We start from the raw sequence: 12,562 nt of genomic DNA on the forward strand, positions 1-12,562 counted from the left end.
GTGCTGTTTTGATATTAAATTGGTCATCAGAATGAAGACAGAAAACGGTTATCTGTTTCCAGTTCTAGAAGAGAACTGTTTGACATTATGTAGTACATCAAGTACAGACTATGAACTAGAAGACTTCCGTAGTATGGACAACAACTTGATTAGCTGTAGAATGTTTTCTTTACTTCTTTATGGCCACAGAGGTTGTACAATAGTAATCTAGCAGTGGAGACAAAAGACTTGAGCCAGCCGTGTGTAACCATTTACACATTTAAACAATATTAATAATACAGTTACAAGCTCCCAGCAGTCCAGGGACTGGAGTTCAGGGAAGTCATTTTTTAGATGCATGGGTAGTTTCAGGAAACAAAAAAAAAGAGAAAACTGCACCAAGTCCTTTGAGCATATGGATGGAGAGGTGTATGCTCATACACCTCTATGCAACCTCCAACAGTGCACCTGGTGGAGGCAAGTCTGGGCTCTGCTCACTCTCACAGGGCTCCCAAAACTTTGCATTCCTTTATCATGTAGAGCAGGGTAGCACTTCCTTCATTGTCTGCCTGTTTTAGCCAGTGCTCTTTCCCTCTTTTTCAGTGGCAGTGCAGTCTCGCTTCCTCTTGCTGTCAGATGCTTGCCCAGGGTCCTCCATGACTTCCCTAGACATACTATTCTAGTATCAGAAAAGCTGCAGTGGATGATTCCTCACAGCTGCTGTGGGGTAGAGCGTGAAAGCTTCTGACTTGCTTTGCATTTCTAGTGCTAGAAATCTCTGTTACCTGGAAACAGGTCGCTTTTCTAACAAGTGCATTAGAAACTTCACCAACCGGTTGGATGACATTCTTGCGGGCATTCTTTAAGAGTCTTCTGGTCTAGTTTCTAAGGCAGGGTCTGTTGTTGGGCAGGGTTGACTCTGTAGCCCTGCTCCTTTCAGGCTTGATTTGAGATCCTGTGCTGAAGCAAGGATTAGGGGAGCTATGGTAACACAACACTGAGGTGCGTATGCTTAATGCATGCACACACTGCCTTGGCAGAAAGCTGAAAAACCTTGAAGCAGCTGCTGCCCTAAGGGATGAATTATAGTTTCCTCTGCCAAGGAGCTAACTACTTCAGAGTTTCATGGTATTAATGTCTCTCTATCAGGACTTTGTTTTTTATCTCTGTCTCTAAGTACTTAATGTTATGTCTGTAGTGGTAATCTGTCTTCTCTAGTTCTCAGATTCTTCTGTTTGGTAAGCAGTACAGTGGGTGGAACCTACATAGCTCTAGGAAGTGTTAAATTACAGCAGGACAGCACAGTTAACCCTCTTCGCTCTCCTGCTCTGTGTGCTTTAATACACCTGAAAGGTCAGGGGTATTGGAATATTAGGCAGGGGTTGGTCTTACCTACTGAAATGTTTTGGTGCAATGATGTTAAGTTACTGTGCTTAGATTTATATTGCATTAATAGAGTTGTTTTAAAATAACCTGTATTTGTGATTGCTTTTGGGGGCTAAAATGATTTTCAGGGCTATCTGTCCTTAAAGACCGTTGTCTATAATGAGTTTTACTAATCCACTTCTGTCTTGGTTGTACGTTAAATCATGAAGGAGTTTTTTGGTTTTTTTGTTTTTTTTTTAATGAATTATAATTGACAAATGTAAAAATGTTATATTTATTTTGGGGGAGTGGTGTTAAATACATGTTAGAATATGGACAGTGTGGAAGCTAATCCGAGCAACTGAGTCTGTTTTATACATCATAAAGTACTAATCTAAATACTTCATAATTTAGTTTACAGATGGTATGATTTTCCTGAATTTTGACAATTTTGGCTAAACGGTATAACACTCCACAGTGGCATGTTCATGATGTTTCTCACTGGGTCTCAAAGAGAGAATTAGGTAGCTTTAGTTTCCTACATTCAGTCTTAAAAATAACTTAAGATTTTTGTTCTTTTGTAATTTTTGCATGTGTGTCATTTTTTGTTTATTTTTCAGGTGAAAGGCCCTTTAAGTGTCCATTTGAAGGATGTGGCAGGTCATTCACAACATCTAATATTAGAAAGGTTCACATCAGGACACATACAGGCGAAAGGCCTTATTACTGTACAGAGCCAGGATGTGGGAGAGCTTTTGCCAGTGCAACTAATTATAAGAATCATGTGAGAATACACACAGGTATATGAGTGATGTTTTGTATTTTGAAGTGCAATCTGCTTGGGAAAGGCTTTGTCATTCTCCTTGTGAACACTGTTTTGGTACATTGTAACTGGGTTTAGTCATGTTTATGTGACCTGGCTTGGCACTTTTATTTGGGCTTGTCTACCCTGAGCTGAGGACAGTTAAGCCGTTAGGTTTCCTGCCTTGCTGTCAAGGCAGAATAATTTTGTTTTGGATACATAGTTCTTTAAAATGAATGCAAAACCTCATCTTCAGTGGACATTGGGCTACATCCTTACATGGTTCTAGCGTTTGCCTCCATTGTGAGCTGCTTCTTAAATAAATAACAGTAAAGTACAAGTCTGAGTATGACTTGGGCTCATCATTGCGAGTCATTGATTCATCCCAGCTGTATTTTCCTTGCTGCTGGAGCAGTGGTCAAAACCTTTCTATAGAGTAGAGGTGAAAATACATACCCAACTTGATTGGTTAGCAGAAATAATCAGCACAGATTCAAAGGTTCTAAAATGTAAAAACCAGTGATAGCCGTATAATCTTGTAGCCTTAGGTATTTTACAGAAGCACAGACAGGTTTCATTGAGGTACGTTTTGTATCTCAGATAATCTTTCTAGTTCACAATTTGGACATGTGTTTCATTGACTTTTAAATGAAAGTTGGTTTTATATGAAACCATAATTGTTTAAACATATGCTTCTCATAAGCTTTCTTCAGAGCTGAAAGACTCAAAAGTAAATGAAATTGTGCTAGGGTATCAACTATACCTGATTACTGAGAAGTGTGGGGCTTCCAGTAATAAAAGAACAAAATTCTCAATATGATGCTAAACCGACATTGCAGCTTTCAGCCTGTATCCTTCTGTCTTCCTCAGAATGATGTTTTAGATGGAATGGAGAGAAAAGGGGCCAAGTTTTACTGGCAGTTGTTCTACACAAAGGACAGTGAGAAGCTGCATTGATAAACTCTGTGAGCTTGATCTTCACTGTTGGGTTTGAAATTGACATATGGTTGGCAGTGAAGTTGTGTCACCAAATGTCACTTGTTGACAATTTTTTCTGTGCATCCTGAATAAAGTTCTCTTTATCCCTTTTGTTTTCCATACAGGGGAGAAGCCCTATGTCTGTACAGTTCCTGGTTGTGACAAACGTTTTACAGAGTACTCTAGTTTATACAAGCATCATGTTGTACATACTCATTCCAAACCATATAACTGTAATCACTGTGGGAAAACATACAAGCAGATTTCTACACTTGCTATGCATAAGCGGACAGCGCACAATGACACAGAGCCCATTGAAGAAGAGCAAGAGGCTTTTTTTGAGCCACCTCCAGGTTAGAGTTTCAGTTGTAGATTCTTGTGTTATAAAAAAATGGGCTGGATAATATTTTGCTGGTTTTTTTTATAACCAAGGAAATGAAAGCACAGATAAAAATCTGAAGCACTTAATAAAGTTATTTTAACTTCTTTGTAGGACTTTTTAGTCTGGTGGGCAACTTATAAACAGAAACTGAGAGAATAATTGACCAGATCATAAACTCATTCACAGCAGTTCTGGAGATAAGAGAAATTTGATATGCAGTCCCAGCAAACCTGCTATAAAAATGAATGTGGGGAGTGACCTGGGAGAATCTAAAATGCTTTTGCTTGCAAGCTACTGAATTTTTCTTGGGTATTTTTCTAAGAGTATATCTAGAACACCATGCTTGGTGACGGTCTTTTGTGCAGGTGCAAAGGCACTGCCTTGAGAAAAGGAAAATTCATCTTTGCATTATGCTGATACTGTGCTGGTTTTGCTGTGGTTAATAGCAGTTTATGTAAACTGTCCTAGAAGCAAAGATGAAAATTAATTCATTTGCTGCAGATGAGTACTGAATTCTATGGCTATTAAAGATCAGACTGAAGGAAGTACTGTGATAGGACAAATACCACTTATCAAATTGTGATTTTTACATGTGACTGAAGATTGGAAATAAGTGCATAAACTGTTTTGGTCAACGAAGTTGTTTTCCTACATGTATGTGGGAAACTACATTGAATGCCTCAAGCAGATCTGCTGGAATCCAATTCCTTTTAAGGGAATTATAAGATTCATTTGCTGAGGTTAAATATTTATTAAGATTCTGAACTTAAGTGACACAAAGGCATCCCTGTGTTCTTCTGTATGTTTGTTAATTAATAACTCTTTAAAAGCTGCCAGTTGTGTGTGCATGGAGCATCTTGTATGGAGAGGTTAACATATAATGAATTAATTAGAAATGTCACCATTTCAATATTTGCTAATAAACTATTTATGTATAATATTTGTGTGTTAAAATTCACTGCTAAAAGATTATACCCCATGTTCCTAAAACAGACTTTCTGACTTGCTTTTATTTTTCTCCTCTTTCCACTAAAATTTTTCTGTCGGAATGTTTAAAACCTTCAAACCAGGCTGGCATTTAACCCTCGTCATTTGCTTTCCTGGCAGCGTCTAGAGTATGTAAACTACCCTTTTGCCTCCTTTGTATCAAATAGGTCAAGGTGAAGATGTTCTCAAAGGTTCCCAAATAACCTATGTGACAGGTGTAGATGGAGAAGATGTAATTTCTGCACAGGTTGCTACAGTTACTCAGTCAGGATTAGGTCAGCAAGTAGCACTAATATCCCAGGATGGAACCCAACATGTAAGTAAACGCAGAGTTGAACAGCTGACAAAAATACATTGGGAATTGAGGCAGATGTTGCAGATACTCATGTGCTTTCTAAGATCAGTTGGGATTCTTGGTAAATACGTATGTGGGTTTCTTTAGAACAGAAGCTTTTCTGGAGCTGGGTTAGGATATGTTTAGGGTTGAGCCTCCTGTGGAATACCTAAATTAAACCCCGTATTCTGATATCTGAAACTGCATTAATACAAAGCTTGATTATTTTTTTTTTTTTGCTATCCTTTTGTCACTATTAAAGCAGGCATAACAATTGTTACAGCCTAGTTTCTGAGGTTTCTCAGAATTCCCTAATTAATACAATATATTAATATCTGACAGTCATCTTCACTGTTGTTTTGTCTGCATGTACTTTGTTGGGATGGAGGGCTGGGAAATGTTTTTGGTCCAGGTGCCTGCTTTACAAGCTGTTTAGTATTGTGCAGTTCTTAGCATTTTTAACATAAACAAGAGATTAAGGAATGCTTTGAACTACCCCCACTTGAAAATTCCTATGGATATATTTTTTTTAAGGATTCCCAAGGATATGTTTTTTTAAGGTTTTCTATGAAATTTCATTAAGCAGGAATTTCAGCACAACTCATTTGTTTAGCTATGGTAATATATTGAAGGCATATGGGAAAAAGTTTTTATCTTAGCTGGAAATGTAGCTGAAATGCCAGTAGCATATGTAAGATACCTCCTAAATTCAAATTGGAAATAAAATATTACCAGCCTTGAACATTGCAGCAGCACTAAGTAACTGGCATTTTTACCCTCTAAAATGAAGGCCAGAAGTCTTGACACGAAGTTCTTACATTTATTTAAGTTATCCTTCAGCTTGACTTTAGTTCTTGGATGTTTTATTACCTTGTAAATCAGACATGAAATCATTTATCTGATGCCCTAATGTGTTTATACTGGAGACATTAGTAATTTATATTGTTAATTTTTTATTGTTTATTTGTGGTTTAAATTCTAAGCCCTAAGAGGGCCTTTAGCATTTCCATTAAGATCACATGTGTCAAGTGTTACTGCCTTGAATCACATTGTCCATTGTGTGAGACACATAGATAATGTATCACGCAGTTATTTGGGGTATGATCTGATTAACATGGAGTTGCAGTCTCAGGGCACAAGTATGCATTCTTTTTCTTGTTACTGAGAGCCATATTTTTATTTCTGTAAACAGATAATTGTGTCTGAAAGGTCATGGAATGTTAGGTCCTGATCAGTAAGATGAATGTGATGATGCCTCTTTGTCTAAGACTGGGAATTGGCCAAAGAGTGATGGTGATTCTCGAGGAATGCATGAGCATGCTGGTCAGGATGTGGAGTAATGCTACTGTATCTTTTGGCTGGTATATTAATTATGACCAGCTTAAAAGACTTTTTCCCCATTAGTAGGCTTGTTGTTCTGGATTGCTACACAGCTTGTTTCAAATGAAGAAATTAAGTTAGCCAGGAATATTCCTGCTGAACCAAGTAGCAGGAATTTGTTTGATATATGCTGTTACACTTCAAATGCTTATCATCAGGTTTTGGTTTTGTCTTGTTTTTTAAACCTTACTTAAAAATGTATGTTATGTTGCCAAAAACTAAGTAGGCCTTGAGCAGCAATTAAACCACCTTCTTCTAGTTCAGGAACTATTTTGTGTTTCAGGTCAACATAACCCAGGCAGATATGCAGGCCATTGGCAATACTATCACTATGGTAACACAAGATGGCACCACCATCACAGTACCTGCCCACGATGCCGTCATCTCTTCTGCAGGAACACATTCTGTAGCAATGGTTACTGCTGAAGGTGCTGAAGGACAACAGGTAAGCTATAATCCTGTGTAGATGTGTAATGTTCCTTTATAGGATGATCTAAAATAGGTATCTTTGCCGTGCAGAGAAGGACTTGGGGGTGTTGGTTGATGAGAAACTGAGTATGAGCCTGCTTCAGTGTGCGCTTGCAGCCCAGAAAGAACCGTATCCTGGGCTGCATCAAAAGGAGTGTGACCAGCAGGTCAAAGGAGGTGATCCTGCCCCTCTTCTCTGCTCTCGTGAGACCTCACTTGGAGTATTGTGTGCAGTTCTGGTGTCCTCAACATAAAAAGGACATGGAACTGTTGGGACAAGTCCAGAGGAGGGCCACGAGGATGATCAGGGGACTGGAGCACCTCCCATATGAAGACAGGCTGAGAATGTTGGGCCTTATCAGCCTGGAGAAGAGAAGGCTGCATGGAGACCTCATAGCAGCCTTCCAGTATCTGAAGGGGGCCTGCAAGGATGCTGGGGAGGGACTCTTCATTAGGGACTGTAGTGGTAGGCCAAGGGGTAACAGGTTCAAACTTAAACAGGGGAAGTTTAGGTTAGATATTAGGAAGAAGCTCTTTACTGTGAGGGTGGTGAGGCACTGGAATGGGTTGCCCAAGGAAGCTGTGAATGCTCCATCCCTGGCAGTGTTCAAGGCCAGTTTGAATGGAGTCTTGGGTAACATGGTTTAGTGTGTGGTGACCCTACCCATGGCAGGGTGGTTGGAACTTGATGATCTTAAGGTCCTTTCCAACCCTAAGCATTCTATGATTCTAAGCCATCACAGTTCTGTCATTCACATGGATTTATCTAAATAAAGCAGTTTTCAACACCTGGCCATAGCATTCCTTTCACATAAAGGGAATGATTATTCATATTCACACTCATACATATGATGTGTTCTACTCCGCTGCTATATATCAGCATATGGCAGAATGTTCTAAAAGCAATTGTCCACCAAGAAAAAAATTAAGGTACCAATCTGGCATTTCATTTAGGTGCATGCGTGTAAAATAAGACCTGGAAATGCTAAGTGTTTTCCCCAAAGTCACGTAGTCAATGAGTGCCAGAACTAAGAATAGAATCCAGTATGAACTGTAACATTATCAATATTATGGGACTGTAGTTAATTCGGCAGATAGGAAGCATTTGTGTAAGTATGTATTTGTGGGTTTGTTCTTAATATACAAATACAATACCTAGCTTTTAAAGTAGAAATATACTGAATCATTTTAAAACTTTAACTTAATAATGGATTCCACTGTTCGAAAAATACACCAGATGAAATGAATATACTTACTAATCACTATGCACTGTATGTATAAATAGTTACAGGCTTATAGACACATTTACTGGATTTCTGTGCAGTTCTCACGAAATCCATCTTTTGAGAGCTAACAGGTAACTTTGAAAACACAATGATGGCAACCTTTCTTAAAAAAATTATGTTTTACACAATAAAATCATGCTCATGCATGATCGTGGCTTTGAATTTAACTTTAACTTTGAAGATAACCATTGTAACAGATCTGTCATCCAGTTGATTCTCTTCCTTTGGTATTGAAGGTTGCTATTGTGGCTCAAGACTTAGCAGCATTTCATAGCGCCTCATCAGACATGGGACATCAACAACATGGGCACCATTTAGTGACTACAGAAACTAGACCTGTCACATTGCTGGCTACATCAAATGGAACACAAATTGCAGTACAGGTAAGATGGTGGTACGTTTTTTGAAGTGTTTCTTACTTCTAGAAGCTCTTAATCATGCAACAAAATTATTCTAATAAGCTTGGCTCCCCTACAAAAAAATACCCCATAACCGTATGATCTCATATTTTAAATAATATATAGGGTAAGGAAGAGGAATAGTAAGCACTTGATTTTCCAAATGAATCCATTCAGTTTCTAAATACTGATAAAGCCAGGAGCCTGATAGCCAAATTGAGGTCCTAAGGAGGTGGTAACAGAGCTGCTTTTGCTTTGAGTAGCTCCAGAATGTGAGAGCTAGTGACAAGCAGTATTTAGAACTGTCCCATTAGGTCCATCTGGCAAATAATGTGGTTTTCCTTTACACACGCTCATGCAGCTTTATCCTGAGCCAACAGGTTAATGACCAACTTTGTTTTTAATAGGTTGAGGTTGTCTGTCTTCAGTATTCCCATCACTGGACATATGTGTACGGTGTACATATTCTTCCCAAAATTGTCTTTATTCAGTGTTAGTTGAAATTGCCTCTGACCATGTCAGATACGTTAATGGCCTTGTACTTCTACTACAAGATAACGTCCTTCCTAAACTACCATAGAATCAGTGTCATCATGACTGCTTTTCTTACCTAGTCAGGATTCTGCAGTAAAGTTAAACTTTTTAAATATATTAATGTCATATGGTGTTCCAAAGAGCTGACCTTCTGCAAGAGTTAAGAAAAATGAAGATTGTTTGCCAGTGTTGTTTACCAATGTTAAAATGTAATTCAACAGCCACCATGACTTTTGAAAGCTTTATCTTAGCTTTGTTATATCTGCCAAGTTGAAATATCATCTGTTTTGTGTGTCATGAAACGTTTACCATGCAGTAGTTCTTTGAAGAAAATTTATTTAGTAAATACATAGAAACTCATTTTAATCTGCTGTCAGAAGCTAGTTTAATTGCCATGTCAATTAGGTAGCTGCTAGCATATATTACCCAGAAGAGGTGTGACTCCTGATCACACTTACTTGTGTGAAAGAACTGATCGATATCCAGATCTTTGCCTTCATCTTTTTTTGTTGGGGTTTGGTTTTGTGTTGTTTTTTTGTTTGTTTTTGTTTTGTTTTTACACATTTATTATCCATATGTAACATTTTGGATTTATTTATGTTTAAATGCATTTGTTTCAGCTTGGAGAACAACAGTCTCTGGAAGAAGCCATTAGAATAGCCTCCAGAATACAACAGGGTGAAACACCAGGGATTGATGATTAACTTCTAAAACTGCTACCAGAACAATAGAGTGAAAGGTATTTTGTTTTCAATCAAAGGTCCACGCCAGCGGCAGCCCATAAAAACTTTGAAGTTCCCCACTCACTGAAACTGTACACATTTTATGCAAGAGTGAAGAACATTTTGTAAGTTTTGTGTACGTAACCCTTGGAATGGACTGACATCACCTGCTTCCAACTGTTGTATTTTCAGGAATATGTAATTAGGATTATTTAGTAAATTTCCTTGTTAGCCTTTCATCAGATTTCAGACTGGTCTACAAGCAAATGAAAAATATATAAGTATTGGAATTAATTTTTAATGTCATGTGCGAATAATGCAGGCATTACTGAAGAACTCAAATATTTAAAATACTATTGAAAAAAATCATCATTTCAGGAACCCTTACAAGTAATAAAGATGACAGAGCCTTTTAAATTGCATTCCATAAATGGAAAAGTCTTGGATTTGAGCCAGCTGTAAATCTTCATATTTTGATTTGTTTCATACGGATTTGAATACTCTCTGGATTATCTACCCCATTTTAGTCATTGTAAATATAGACTGTTAATGCTGGAAGTGCTAATTATATTCTCTTTAAATTGGATTATGTACAAAGGCGACACTTTGGTTGTTCAATATTAAAGGAAGTAAATCTAATAATTTTTGTTTCTTTACATATTTTACTTAAGAAGTTACTCTCAAATTATTATGCAATAAAATATATCAAGATTGTATTGTCTAGATAGGATGATATTGTTGTGTGACATACTGGTTTACTTTTTAATGAGACTGAAGTTCAAATTATTTATTTATGGCCATGTATAAATTTTTCAAAGTTTATTAATCATAAACTTAATTTCTGACATATTCATTTTGATCGTAATCCACTATAGTGTATTAAGTAATTATTGTTAACAGTTACTTTAAACATTCTAAAGCACTACAAGAATGATTAAAGTAGTAAGTAATTAGGCAACCGATTTTGACTTAAAAAGTAAACATACCTGTTTTCAAGAGGCAAGTTTACTTTTCAAATGGTGCATTTGCAGCAAAAGCACAAGTACTAATAGTCTATTTTCAACAGTTCTGAGTGCCTGCTGCTACCATTCAGTACCCAGGTTGTGCTGATAATCAGTGCTTTTGAAAATCAGGACACAAGTTACTAGAAAAAAGGGATTAGTTAATGATGATATAAGTACAATGCCTCTCTATGCCTATCATTCTGTAAAGGGGAAAAAATCCATCGTAGATATGGCTAACACATGCAGTAAAAAGTAATTTTTTTATATATATAGAAAAATGTCTTTTGTTAGTAAGCTTGTTAAGTTAAAAATTTTTGGCTTCATGTAAAATTCAGTGCTAATTTTAGATGAGTGGCAAAAGCACTTCTGAAACTGAAGCTTCATCTTTTACATTCTCAAGGGAAGGAGTAAACATCTTCTGGATGAAGTGTTAATCAAATAATCGTTTTCTAAGTATTGTGAGGTACACATTTTACATTAAGTCCATAACTACATACCTTGAGGTATTTGACCTCAAAAAGGCCAAGTTTAAATAGAATGAAGCTAATTTATCATGAATTACTGTATCAGAGTGGGTTACAGCCTTTTGTTTTTCATACAGATGACCAATTGAAAAACGCAGTGAAAGAATATGGTACTGTGGGATAGGTGTGGATCTATTGCAAAGTAAAACCTGGAAACATTGAGGTTTTTCTGTAACTTTTGTATAGGATTGAGGCTGCTTGCTCACCTAGGTGCCAGTTTTCCTAAAATGTTGTAATTCTTGATATCCCATGGAGATAAATGTACTATGCAAGGAGGATTCATTGCCTGTCAACTAGATCAGTTCCTTAGTACATACTACCTTTTAGACATTAAAGACGTATCATTTGACAAGATCATTCAAGGTTGTTTTGCTTACATTTTATTGCTTAATAGTTTCTGGAAATGGTGGCTGGAACAGTGGCTTTAACTCTAGCAAAGAAATAACTTCAGTTCTTCTTCTCGTTTCCCAGGACGTTTTCTGACCACTGTACAAATGTGAGTATTTTTCTTCTTTCATACTATTTGGGTTTGCTGCAAGGCATTCAGAACTAGCTCAGCTGGGAAAAGCTGCAGTATTTTTTTAATTATTTATCTTACTGGTATCTTACCTGTTAGTCTTGCAAAGCTCCCAAGTCAGAGGTAGTGCTTCCGTGTTGTGCAAGCTACCCCTATAAAGGAAAACATACTTACTGAATAAATAAGCCAGACTGACTTAAGGTGCTTGGTGTTTAAAGAGAAGCTGAGGTGACTACATGTGTCTTAGCTGTGAGACCTCTGTTCATAATGGACTTGTTTTCAGAGTGGAGAGACCTGTGTGACTTTCTGCCCCGCTTCCATTCAGAGCGCAGTGGAAGGAGCTGTTTTGGTAAGCTGATGCTGCCTGATGGTGTCGGAAGGTCCGGTATGGAAACTGGACAGGATGAAATCAGGTTAGGTAGGAATGCTGGTGGAAAGGATTTCAGGAGGACACAAGTAATATGACAAAAAGGGTTGGGCTTTTGGCAGTAGAAAACTCTGTCCTTTCCCCGTATATTTTACTCCTCTTTTTGAAAGTTCTATTCAACAGGAATCCTTTGGCACACTAGAAGGAAATAATTTATGAAAGAGGAATCTTATAAAATACAGCAACTCAGTATATCGCTTCCACTTACAAACTGGCTCCCACATTTCCAGCATTCCCAGTCAGAATTTTTCTTTCAATTTGAATTCCAAGTCTATACAAACTCTTCCCTTAGAGGAATAAAACCAAAGTTTCTCTAGACTCTACAGTCAACTCTTACCTTTTAAACGTTTCTACAGTTCTTCACCACTGTGGTTTGGCTTTTTGTTACTGTAGTTGAGTGCCTCTCCCGACAGTAAAAAGAGAGAGGCTGATGACCTATTGTGTCACAAATACCGTGCATAACAATAGGACAGTC

The 12,562-nt window shown here is 37.5% G+C and overlaps 1 protein-coding gene across 8 annotated transcripts in view; it reads left to right on the forward strand.

Moving 5' to 3' along the window:
• The window catches only part of ZNF143 (zinc finger protein 143), a 39,229-nt gene extending 27,732 nt beyond the window's left edge, over nucleotides 1–11,497 (forward strand). For 6 of the 8 annotated variants that reach the window (XM_062620119.1, XM_062620124.1, XM_062620122.1 and 3 more), the window contains 6 exons: nucleotides 1,965–2,144; nucleotides 3,250–3,477; nucleotides 4,661–4,809; nucleotides 6,491–6,652; nucleotides 8,198–8,344; nucleotides 9,514–11,497. In XM_062620119.1, the coding sequence (XP_062476103.1) occupies nucleotides 1,965–2,144; nucleotides 3,250–3,477; nucleotides 4,661–4,809; nucleotides 6,491–6,652; nucleotides 8,198–8,344; nucleotides 9,514–9,597 (950 nt within the window). In that variant the 3' untranslated portion in view covers nucleotides 9,598–11,497. The remainder of the gene's footprint in view (nucleotides 1–1,964; nucleotides 2,145–3,249; nucleotides 3,478–4,660; nucleotides 4,810–6,490; nucleotides 6,653–8,197; nucleotides 8,345–9,513) is intronic. The other 2 variants (XM_062620121.1, XM_062620126.1) reach the window with 2 other exon arrangements.
• Nucleotides 11,498–12,562: the final 1,065 nt, after the last annotated feature.

Source organism: Pezoporus occidentalis, unplaced genomic scaffold (assembly GCF_034315485.1).
Source record: "Pezoporus occidentalis ecotype Australia unplaced genomic scaffold, CSIRO_AGI_Poc_V1 ctg22, whole genome shotgun sequence".
Taxonomy (NCBI): Eukaryota; Metazoa; Chordata; class Aves; order Psittaciformes; family Psittacidae; genus Pezoporus; species Pezoporus occidentalis.